Below are 11591 nucleotides of genomic sequence, written 5' to 3' on the forward strand. Positions count from 1 at the left end.
ATTCCTATGTTTCGTGTATTGTTATTTATTATGAATACAGGTGTGTGCTTATTTTCTACACAGCATCATCCACATGTGGGTCATCGGAAAATAAAACTTTCTGTATCAACTGCGACAATTGAATTCAACCGAGCAATGTTTTGATCTAAAATAAATCTTCATAAGTTATTCAATACTTGACTGGAAGGCTGAAAGTTTTTTTTTTTTTTAGTTGTGCACAGTCTACAGTCCTAAAACAAGACTGAGATTCTCCAGCCACACCAGCGGCTCTATGAGGGAGGAACACAACAAACTAAAATGTTAGATTAGTAATTATGGCCTCAGGTTGGTGTCACAATAAAGGTATTTACGATTTATATCAGAATGAAATGTGAGTGTAGAACTGCAGAAAGATGTGTTTGACACTAGAATTACATCATTTGTGTTGAATGCTGAAAACAGAAATGTCTCAATGAGATATTTTATGATAGTGTTGAGTGAGCAAAGATGTAAAAATAGATCCATAAATACTATCTTTTCTGAACATTGAGACGATATGTTATGTTTATATGACATTTCAGGACAGTTTCATCATTTAAAATAGTTGTAATGTTTTAATATGTGAACTACAGCTGAAGTATTTTTGGATCACTAAAGTCATCAGGATTCATCCTCTGGGGATCCTCCATGTCTGGGCAACATGCCACGGCAATCCGTTCAATAGTTGCTTAAATATTTCAGCTACTTTAAAACAAACATACTTTGAGAATTCCCTTGAATACATTTGACTTTCCAATCAGGAAGATGTAAGCAGACCCATGCTGAAAACAATAGCTCATGTTCATGCGTTTCACATTCATTTAACGTTAAAAACAACAAAAATGCAGTTTCATTTGTCTCTTCAATATAAAACCAACAAAATGTCAGACAAACAAAAACAAGATGGCTGTGACTTCTTGGCTGTTAACAAAACAAAAGAGAACAAAGCAGAATAAGAAAGGACTTTAAATGAACATGTTTCAATTAGTGGAAGGATCACATTATCATTCTCCAGGTGAGAAGCAATACATCAGCCGTGCAGGTCATTGGATTTCAAGACTCGCGGGTGAAGGGATTTGGTCAATCATGGAGCAGCCGATTGATTTTCCTCTCTTTATTTGCAGCACTTGGCAAAAGGCAGAGGGACATTTCCCTCCCTGGGCACACTGATTGAATGTAATTTTGTCTTTACGCAGAAAGCACACTTACCACCTGTTTTGTATTTTCTTCGGGTTGACATCCGGGGATACGAGATGCGTTTGAGAAAAACAAACACAGGATGGAAAACCGTGTGGTTTGACTTGGAGGAGTGCAGTTCCTGTGATAACTCTTACTGGAGTGTGAAGAGAAAATATGGAGAAATATTTGAAGTGTCAAATGAAATTAGTCTGTGAATGTAAAAAAAATAAAATAAAACTTTCTTCAATGCATTAACTGTGTTTCTGTAATCACTGAAATTCCATCCAGGGTTGAAACACTTTTGATTGCACATTTAGGAAATGAGATTCACACAATGTGACTCACATTTCAAGCCCTGGCTTGGCAATAACACGCTGAACATTATTGCGAGTTACAATATGTGTTCAGAGTACATGTAAATCTAAATAAAAACCTTACATTATTATAATTTGAAATCATATTAATAAATAGCCTACAGCCAAATGTTCACTCAACCCCAACGTGTCTTTTCAATCATTTTGTGTTCCTTTTTATACTCATTTTGCATTACTTATTGGTAATTGTGTGTGTCTTTGGTCATTTTGTGGCCCTTTGGATGTTTCTTTGTAGTTATTTTGAATCATTTTATGGTTGTTTGGCATCATTACGGGGTTGACTTTCCTCTCTGTGATCGACCTTCCAACAAGAAACTACAGCAGTGACCTCATACAGAGGCTCTGTTACTAACAAGCCACATACTTCTTCACATATTGTTACTGTGGTAGGCGGTGCACCAGGGAGAGGATGGGGGGTGCTGTCCCATCCGTTGTCCCCCCTCTGGTCATCATGGCAGGACCCACAGCTTAATTAGAATATCATTAATACGTGTTTTGTTTTCTATTTACCTGAAACAGCATGGCAGCGCTACACCAAAGGACGAGCCAGCACATGGTTTCAATATGTGGCAGCTCTACTCGTTTCAATTAGGACAAAATACACACACAGACACACACACACTCACACACACACACACACACAGTTCTATGTTGTAATAAGATCCTCGAGTGATCTCGTGACATTTAGCTTTAATTTGAACCATACGCCGATTATACACGGAGAACTTTAGTTGCGTGCCTGGAGAACCAATGTTTTTAAGTCTTTTTGGCAAAAGAGACAATGTTCTCTTACAAGCAGAGTAACACTGCAATATGACTTGAGTGCTGCAAGGAACCAAAGAAGCTCATCAGTGAAGTCAAATGAGACTGTTTGGAGAGAAAAAAAATACATCCCCAGTAACAGAACCCATTTAGAGCTATTCTTGGGTTTTACTCTTTGGGGAGTGTCTGGGTCTGAAACTCGATGTTTTGAGGATTCTGCTCTGTATCAAAATCCATATGCTGCTTATGGAAATACATAATCCAACACACATGCACGTGCTTGCGTGGACACATGCAGAACTCACACACACACACACACACACACACACACACACACACACACACACACACACACAAGCACAGAAAAACACAAAGTAAGTCATGAACCCAGCGTGGACACATGCACACACACACACACACACACACACACACACACACACACACACACACACACACACACACACACACACACACTGAGGTTTGCATACACACTCACAGAGGGAGTGAGAGCTATCTCTGTGCCCAGTCATGCTTCACCCATGCAGAGGTGTCTGTTAGCGGTGGGAGTTATCATTGGCCATGGAGGCTTACTCCTCTGCCAGGGGAGACCATGCCAGGAAATGACTGATAACAGAGCACAGCTCGCACAGCAGCAGCGCATGTAGACCTGGGCAGAGATGAAGAAATGATGGGAAATATGTGTGCATAGATCATACATTACAGCTCGGGCCCTCCCGCCTAATGAATGTATTTAAGTTCCATTAGCTCTGAAAGGATAAACAGGATCAAAGAAGCAGCTCACTCAGAGGTAAAAGCACATTTTTTTTGATCTATCTTGAACATTATTTGTTGCAACATCAAGCAACAAAATGAAAAGGCTCATAGATATAATACGCATAGAGGGAAATTGATGATTTGTCTGATCGACCGAGAAAGACTCATAACTACGAGTCATATCCGTGGTATTTAATTTCGATGATCCAATTCATTCACGGTGACGTCGTCCTCCACTGCCAACATCGCTTTCTGTTTGTGCAGGGGGAATGGTCAGGGTCTCGAAATCCTTCACATTTCTTGACAGCTGAAGGACTATGGTTTTTTTAAGATTTGAATTTTTTTTTCTTTCTAATGGAAACACTCAGGAGGTAATTTAGCACTCGAGATATTTCCAGTAAGTCATTTAAAACCTGCACCAGCAAGAGGCCACACAGATCACGGATTCAATACCAGTTTGAGAGTTGTGTGTTTTTGTTCACAGCCTTTTCTCCAGAAATACAAAAACAGAAGTGTAAGGAATGGCATGAACTGTGTGTTTATAGTACTTCAGCTGCAATCGTTAGCATGTCGAGCTAACAGGTTTACCACTTGTCTACTGTACTGTAGACCAGTGGTGCCGCCAAGGATAATCAACACAACAGTTACAAACAAGACAAACTAAACATAAGCGTAATTTCAAAAAATCAGCAGTCGAGAAGTGAGAAGGCTGCAAGAATGGAAAGCGAGGTAGACATGGCAACAGTTGGGAGACAAGGCTGTCCACGCGGTGACCATTAAACTTAGTTTCCTTCCAAGATCCTTTCTTGTCTCGTTCTTCTTTGTCTGATGCCTCTGTTTTCTTTTTCAAGTCAAAGATAAGATAAGCCTTTATTGATTTCATTCAGGTGATGCAGCAGCATATGGATATGTAGTCTACAGATAAATGGATAAGTAAAAAAAAAAAGAATAAATAAATAAAATAGTTATAGGCTAGTAAACAAATAGAAGTAAAAATATGAAATCTATGTTATGTGGTAGAGGAACATGGTGTGGTTAATAGCAGCACTATCTCCACTATAAACTGCATATACCCTATTAATATGTAATGTGATAAGGATAATATAAAAAATATAGCATAGTATACAATGTAGTAACACAGTACAACACATTTGCATAATTCAATACAAGAATTCAAGATTAATGTTAATAAACAAGTCAGCTGGCTTAATTTCTTTTAAACCCACTTATGAACCTAATGTTAGCTACTTTTATCTTCCAATAACTGTCTGACATCAAGGACCAATTGTGTGAAAATAAACCTATGAATTCAACAATAACTAACGTCTAGCTAACGGCTAACGGTCAGCTAGGTGGAAGCTGCTACACAGCTCATATAAAACGATCATTAACACAAACTCTATGGGGAGACAGTTATCTTTGGCTGTGTAGAATTAACAATAGAAAGTCCAGCTAACTTTTTGAATATGTTTATTCCACAGTAAATACGGTGACCATGGTGACTCTCAATCGTACCAATCGTTTTGTGTTTGAAAGCTATTCACAACCACATGCAATTCTAATGGATTTTTTAATGAGAGAAAGCAGCACTTTGATTAAATGGTACATTCACTTCTGTCTGGTTTAAAGATGCGTGTCAGAGCATCAGATAAGATGTACAGGTTTCTGAGGATCTTTTATTTACCTGGTGTATCCTTGCTTCAAGGTTACCTGCATCGTAAAGCAGCTGCGTTATCTCTGAGTTGGAGTGCATGTCAACACTGAATGAAAAGCTTCCTGCAAAATGCAGTACGATGGTGTGATCTGTTATCCTCGCCTGTTTCGTCTTTTATAGCTGTGGTGACACCGAGAGTGGCATTCAGTGCATTGGTGGTGTGATAAACCAGATGCCGAGCAAACATACTTGACTCAAAACATGTAAGGACACAGAAAAGTCTTTACCGTACCATGATAAAGTAATTCAGCAATTCCACAAATGTGGAAATGTAGACACACTGTAGGCGATGTCCAGTATGTTTTCCTTTCACAAACCCTGCTTCCAGATTGTACGGCCAACAAAATAGTCCCATGCTTTCTTTAAAAATATATTATCTTGCAATCTTTCAAAAACCCGAAGGTCATTGAGCAAAACTCACTGCTGTTGTAAAGGTTTTTCCAAAATCCCTCTTTTTCAAAAACTCTTCATAGCAAATCAATGAAAAAGTTTCCAGGATACGTGTTAAACAAGTTCATCCAAATGACATGCATTCTTGCTGTTTTTGTAAAACACGTGCAAAATAATTTGTATGAAAATATTTGAAAGGAACATTACTATGTTTAAATATTACGGATGAAATTGTACAACTTGAGACGCGAGTTTAAAATTGTCTTTATTATGCAACTGACAGTGAGAAGAGTCCTTGAGGATTTTGGAAATACTCTCAGAACAGTAACTGTGGGGGGTATCAAAATATAACCAAATGCATATATTTTAGAAATTTGGATGCCTTCCACTGTGACTCAAACGTAAAGGCTAGGCTAACAAGCAAACACTGCATGTGTGCGTGCAGGCAACCCCATTTCTGTGTTTGCATTCAAAAGAAAGAGAGTTAAATTCAATTCAATAAGAGCGGGTGCATGTGTTATTTCTGCCGGGCTTCGCACATTGAGTGGACAAACAATCTATTCCAATTAAAGCGAGCTGCAGCCCCGGTGACTGCAGAAGTGGATGTGCTCCATCGGATCACATCATCCCTTGAAAAACCCCAAGATTGGCTGATTGTGGTTTGAAGGGAAGTGGGGCCCTTCAGGAGGAGCTCGTGAGGCCTGGCAGCAGGGTGGGGGCGGGTGGCAGTCGAAGTTAGTCCAGAAAGTTCCTCAGCAAATAGTGCTCCAGCTAAAGTGGAGGGAGGCAGAGGGGAGGGAGGCGCCCGGGAGGAAGGCAAGGCCATTAATTCTGGTCGCAGCCCCGGTGTACCGCTCTTACTGCATGTGGGCTGAAGAGGCAAATTCATTATGTGGTTGAGATTAATTAGGTGATGTTAAGGGAAATCTGTGACTGTAAAACTTTCGAGGGCTGCACAGCTGACTAGACTAATGGGGCGTTCATGAACTCTTAATAGATGCTTCTCTGATGTTGACTTGTGTGTAAGTAGAGCACAGAGAGACGGCCAGAAAGACCGAAACAGAGAGAGCAGAGAAGATGAGTCCGAGCTGAGAGTGCGTTCAGCAGAAAGGATTTACGCTTCATTTAGAAAAACCTGCACAAGGTTAAGCTTTATATTATTTCCCAGTACATCTTTAAAGCTATATATAATCAATATTTTTTTTTATAAAAAATGGATCAAAATATTTGACCAGTCATAACAACCTGACATATATATATATATATATATATATATATATATATATATATATATATATATATATATATATATATATATATATATATATAGTGTTCAGGTCCTTTAGTTAAAAGTACCATTACATTAGGGTAAAAGTACCTTATGACAAGTAAAGCACTGCATTCAAAGTCCTACTTAAAGTAAAGTTAAGTGAAGTAATATCTACTTAAAGTATCACAAGTAAATGTATTATAGGATTAGCTTGTGACATTTGGACGGAGCCAGTCAGTGCAGTCAAGACCTGTTTGTTTCTCGTTTCTACTGGTCACCTTTCATTGTTGAGACGGAAGATAAAACAGTTGTTGCAGTGATAACTTTTTAGAGATTAAAATCTAGTCTGTGTATAGCAACATATATATAGTCAGCCTTAAGAAGCAGCAATCTGTTCTTCATGCTGCAGTAACGATAGATCTGCTGGACAAATGTCTGTTCACATTTTGGACTTGTCTCATATCTGAGCTTTTTTGGACAATTTTACCTTTTGGTGTCTGGAACTTAAATTTAAATGAAACCATCTTAGAAATTAGAGCACACAAGTCTCTTTGGTGGATCTGCTAACAACTCACGATAGGAACATGAAAAGGGGCCATGACTGCTGATTGAATGTAAAGTACAAATACCTCACAACCCTTACATACTAAAAATGAACTTAGTTACTTTCAAGCACAAGCGCTGAAGCTTAACATCATTCTGAAGTATTCTTCCTCTTGTTCTTCAGTAAGCGATCCTGCAGTTCGCGCTGCTTCGGTTAAAAGAGGTTTATCTGGAAATTGCATCAGTCCTTGTTTGACCTCGAGAAACGTGACGTCGACGCTGCCCGCTGGATGGTTGATTTGAAGAAAAGAAAACTGCGATTCTGCGAGTTCCTCCCGATGCGACGGCTCTAATCGGGAGACCTGACACCTTCAAAGCTACACTACAAGCAGAACATGCCAGCTGTGTGCTATCGCTGCAAACGATGCGAGCGGCTCGCCGGTAATCTCACAGCAGAGATCGGCCTTTCTCTACGCCTGCAGCCAAACCTGTTCTGCTGATAGCAGTTGATCGTCGTACTCAACACTATCACTATTAAAAACACTTTGTAACTGCGGGCAGATCAGGGAAAAGCGTTTTGCTCTCCGAGGGCAAAAAGAATAAGAGAGACCAAAAGAAAGAAATTTTGCTTTGGTCTGCATTTATGGGTCAATGAGGTTAACATCCTGTCTGCAGAGTCCCAGTAAGCCCCAGAGTTAATCTAGGCCACATTCAAATATGAAACAGCTACTCTGTAGTTTTCTTTTTTAGATTAATGTCTTTGAGACGGTGCTGCTGATGTTTTCAAAGTAGCAATAAGATTTGAATAAATAATCCCTTGCCTCTTTAAAAAAAATAACTGAGTAAGAAGACTGCGCCCTTGGGCATAAACAACTTCTTCTTTTGATTTCTCATGGTTTGGATTGTGCTTGAATCTGACTATACCCATCTCCCCGCTGATTCTCTTATCCTACTTTATCATTGCAAAGGTTACTCTAAATATGTTTACAAAACCCTGACAGTTGAAGCACATATTTGTGGTTGGAGGATAAGAGTTAAGCTGGTTTCCCAGAAGCACAACGATTTGTTTCAAGTCTGATATTGTGGTCGACACAAACTGACAGAGGGGGAAAGTGAAACGTAAATTCCAGAGAGTTGATTGATGTGACAGCAAATATGTTCAAAACAACTCGTCAATAAATGTAAATGCATCCAGAAAACATTCACAGACACAAGCTCATCCTGACTCAAGTCATCCACTTGACTTGTTAAGATCTGAAGACAACGAGAAACTGCAACAGCCGATATATACATAATGGATGATTAAAAATAGATAAACAAAGAAGAAGAAGAAGAAGAAGAAAAAAACATCAGACAATCTAAAAATAAAATACATCTTTATTATGGTATTAATTCTTCACTTTTTGAAAAAAATATGTACAGTACACCACAATGATCTGCAAATATATGATGTGCGCAGAGCATTTGTATATCTAAGTCTTACACAAAGAAACATTTGAGTAACAAATAGAAAAAAGGGTTCGTGCCTGAAAGTGACAATAAATCATAGCAGCAGGTAAAGGTCCTTCAGAGCGCTTAATGCAGTTGGACGTTAATAATGTCATATTATATGAAGCGAAACATGAGGGTGTGACAATATTTAACTGCCTGGTACGTATCCTTATGCAACACATTAACTGGCACAGTCTAAAGTCTGAATGTCATTATACGTCTTTGAACAGCAGTGAGTGTTGGTAACGGTACACAGAGAAAATGCATGTTTGAGAATTAAAATTTAAAAAAAAACATGCACCAGCAGAGCGTGTCATGATATTTGGCTCGATAATACTCCTGTAACAAACGTACTAGTACAAAAATAGACTTGGTTAAACTGTACATGAGCTTTGTCTCTTCATCTACATTGTTAGTGAGGAGAACTGATCCTCTCCCAGCTGCTCTACGCCAAACGTCCGAGACTCAGACGTTCATTTCCAGTTGAACGTTCGGCCCACCAGCTCAAAGAACTTCTTGTTGGGTTCCTGGAAGAACTGGTAGAGTTTTTGCAGGATGGCCGGGGCCACATGAGGGTGCGCCCTGCCCTTTGAATCATGTAAACACCGCTCGCGCCCGTGGTCTCTCAAACAGTAGAATCCTTTTGTTTTGTTGAAGTAAAAATTTGAAGCGTTAATCTGGGGTTCCAGCTTTAAGAATCTCTCCACCTTTTTCATCTCGGGGAAAGGGTCCCGGATCAACTCATCCCCGTCCACCACGTGGATGCTCTCCAGTGGGAAGTACTGCAGCCAGTTCTGCATGTGAACATAGTACAGGCTGCGATTGAGCGCCTTGTATCCCAGGTTGATCTCGCCGCCCTTCCCTACCAGAACGGATTCGATGGGCTGGTAGCGCTTGTGCTTCTGCAGGCGGTTGTAAAAGACCTGGGTGTAGTCCGACAGCACCCGCTCCGTGGGGTCTCGGAGGATGAGCAGCAGCTTGATGTTAGGGTTCACCTGATGGATGCGTTTGGGGACTTTGCTGGAGGTGAAGTAGGCCGGCGTCTTCTCCACCGTCAGCTGGTCCGGGAAGGCGTAGGGCATCTGGCTGAGATACCAAGGCAAGCCCTTCTGGAAGTGACTCTCCCAGTCGTAGAAGTGCACCTCGTTCTGAGCCGCCGCCATTGAACGGTGCAGACTGAGCATCTCTATCAGCGCCCGCGTCCCCCCCTTCCTCACGCCAATGATTATGATATGAGGGAGCTGTTGGAGGGTGCCGTTTGGGTGGCTGGTGGTCCCGTTGTCCGTGGGCAACAAGGTGGGAGGTGGAGGTGGCCCCTCGTCGGCCACGGGCCTGGAGGGGACGGGGGGAGACTGCATTGCAAAGAGCAGCAGCCCGAGGAGTACGGCTGCCATGAGGGAGGTCCTGACCCTGGAGGATTTCAGCCTGGCGAAAGCACCAAAACTGTATCCCACATTGAAAAAGCAGCTGCCTGAGCACAATGTTCCAATTGAAAAGCCAAAATTAAAATGCCTCTTCTCTGCCAGCAGCAGTAACTGCAAGGGAGGAAAACAGCTGTGATTAGGAAATACAAAAACACCTTTGGAAAATACACAATCCATCCCACGCGTATGAACAACCTCTGATTGTCGGTTTAATGACTCAACCGACAAAGGGGCAATATGGTCAAAAGAATCTATTGAGGTGATTAAACTTTAAACTCCACCCAGTTATTTTCAAGTAAAAAACAATACATAATGAACGTTTATAACAAGAAACACATGCTACCAGTACAGCAATAATCCTTTAAAAAAAAACATGTTTCACTGTAATTTATGTAACACACCCAATACAAGTACATCATAAAACACAAATCACCTAGAAAAACGGTGTATTTCGTATGAAATAAAATATATAGAAACGGAGTTTACCTGGGTTCAATCTCTGAACTACTACTTTATCATCATACATTAAAAAAAAAACAAAAAAAACGTGATGCAATCGTGTAAATATTGACTTTAGTTATAATACGTGTTCAAGACTGAATCAGAGCTCGGAGCATTTTTAACGGGCTCCAGGAGAGACGCAGGTGCGGAGACTATTGCACGTTTGAAAAAGGACGACATAAACTACATGATGTGTGCTTGTGTGTGTGTGTGTGTCCGTGTGCGTCTGTGTGTGTGTGCGCGTGCGTTTTCCGGCTACTGTCAGGTTTCAGTTCAGTATATGTTGAATATGGTCAGTCTCCGTTTGCCCGCTGATCTCTTACCTTTTGAACTAAAAGCCTCTCCGCTGGACACCGATGTCATTTCTTGCAGTTCGGAGCTCCGACACCTGCGACTCAGCGGGGGCAGGATCCCGGTGCCGCTCTGCCGTCGCTCCGGGTCTCTTCCTCGGGCACACAACTCGCCTCCGACGCGGGCGGAGCACAACTTCACCGGAGCTCCTCCTGCGCGCTGTGCCGCCGAGCCAGGCTGCCCTCACGGTTCTGTCGGCGTGTCGGATGTTGGAGCCCACGCCTCCAGTTGCGTCTGCGGGGCCACGCCCCCTCCCGTGACTCACGTCGTTGTAATGTTATGGTATTTGAGAGAGAGAGAGAGAGAGAGATAACGCTGCTCGCTGGTCAGGCGTGATATGAGAGGAGGAGGCGGTGTGTGATGTAGAACATGGGGCAAGAGACAGAAAACACGGGGGAAAAGAACACCTGGATGTGATTTGTGTTTGTTTTTTTTGTTTTTTTGTTTTTTTTGTAAAACTGCAGAAAATTACTGCAATCCTGCTGGTAGATCTTTTGTGACCGTATCTGAGATGAGAGACTATTTAACCAAGGAGCCCCAAATATTCAAATCAAGCAGTCTGACTTGCTCTTTGTACACATTTGTAGCCCATAGAGAGAAAGCGCCTTCTCAGGATTTGGGTTGAAAAAGGCTTTTCAGCGGAGCCTCCAGGAGTCCTCCCTTCGCTCCGCTTTCAGGGGAAATCAATGAAAGAGACAAACCAGTTATTCATCCCCTGCATTCTTCTCCCCTTTTGTCCAAAGTACAACTGCATCTGCGGGTAGTCACAGAGTCCAAGTTGCACAATCTCACCACCTGTT

General features: G+C 41.3%; 1 protein-coding gene across 1 annotated transcript; it reads right to left on the reverse strand.

Annotated features, from left to right (window-relative positions):
- Positions 1–8383: 8383 nt before the first annotated feature.
- On the reverse strand, positions 8384–10967 carry hs3st1 (heparan sulfate (glucosamine) 3-O-sulfotransferase 1). The gene is made up of 2 exons (XM_068586553.1): positions 10764–10967; positions 8384–10050 (listed from the first exon to the last, which is right to left on the reverse strand). The coding sequence occupies exon 2, from the start codon at positions 9907–9909 to the stop codon at positions 8989–8991; it is 921 nt and encodes a 306-aa protein (XP_068442654.1). The 5' UTR covers positions 9910–10050; positions 10764–10967; the 3' UTR covers positions 8384–8988.
- Between the last annotated feature and the right edge of the window lie 624 nt (positions 10968–11591).

Source organism: Clinocottus analis, unplaced genomic scaffold, assembly GCF_023055335.1.
Source record: "Clinocottus analis isolate CAN_PGR_092001 unplaced genomic scaffold, fCliAna1.0.p SCAF_10, whole genome shotgun sequence".
Classification (NCBI taxonomy): Eukaryota; Metazoa; Chordata; class Actinopteri; order Perciformes; family Cottidae; genus Clinocottus; species Clinocottus analis.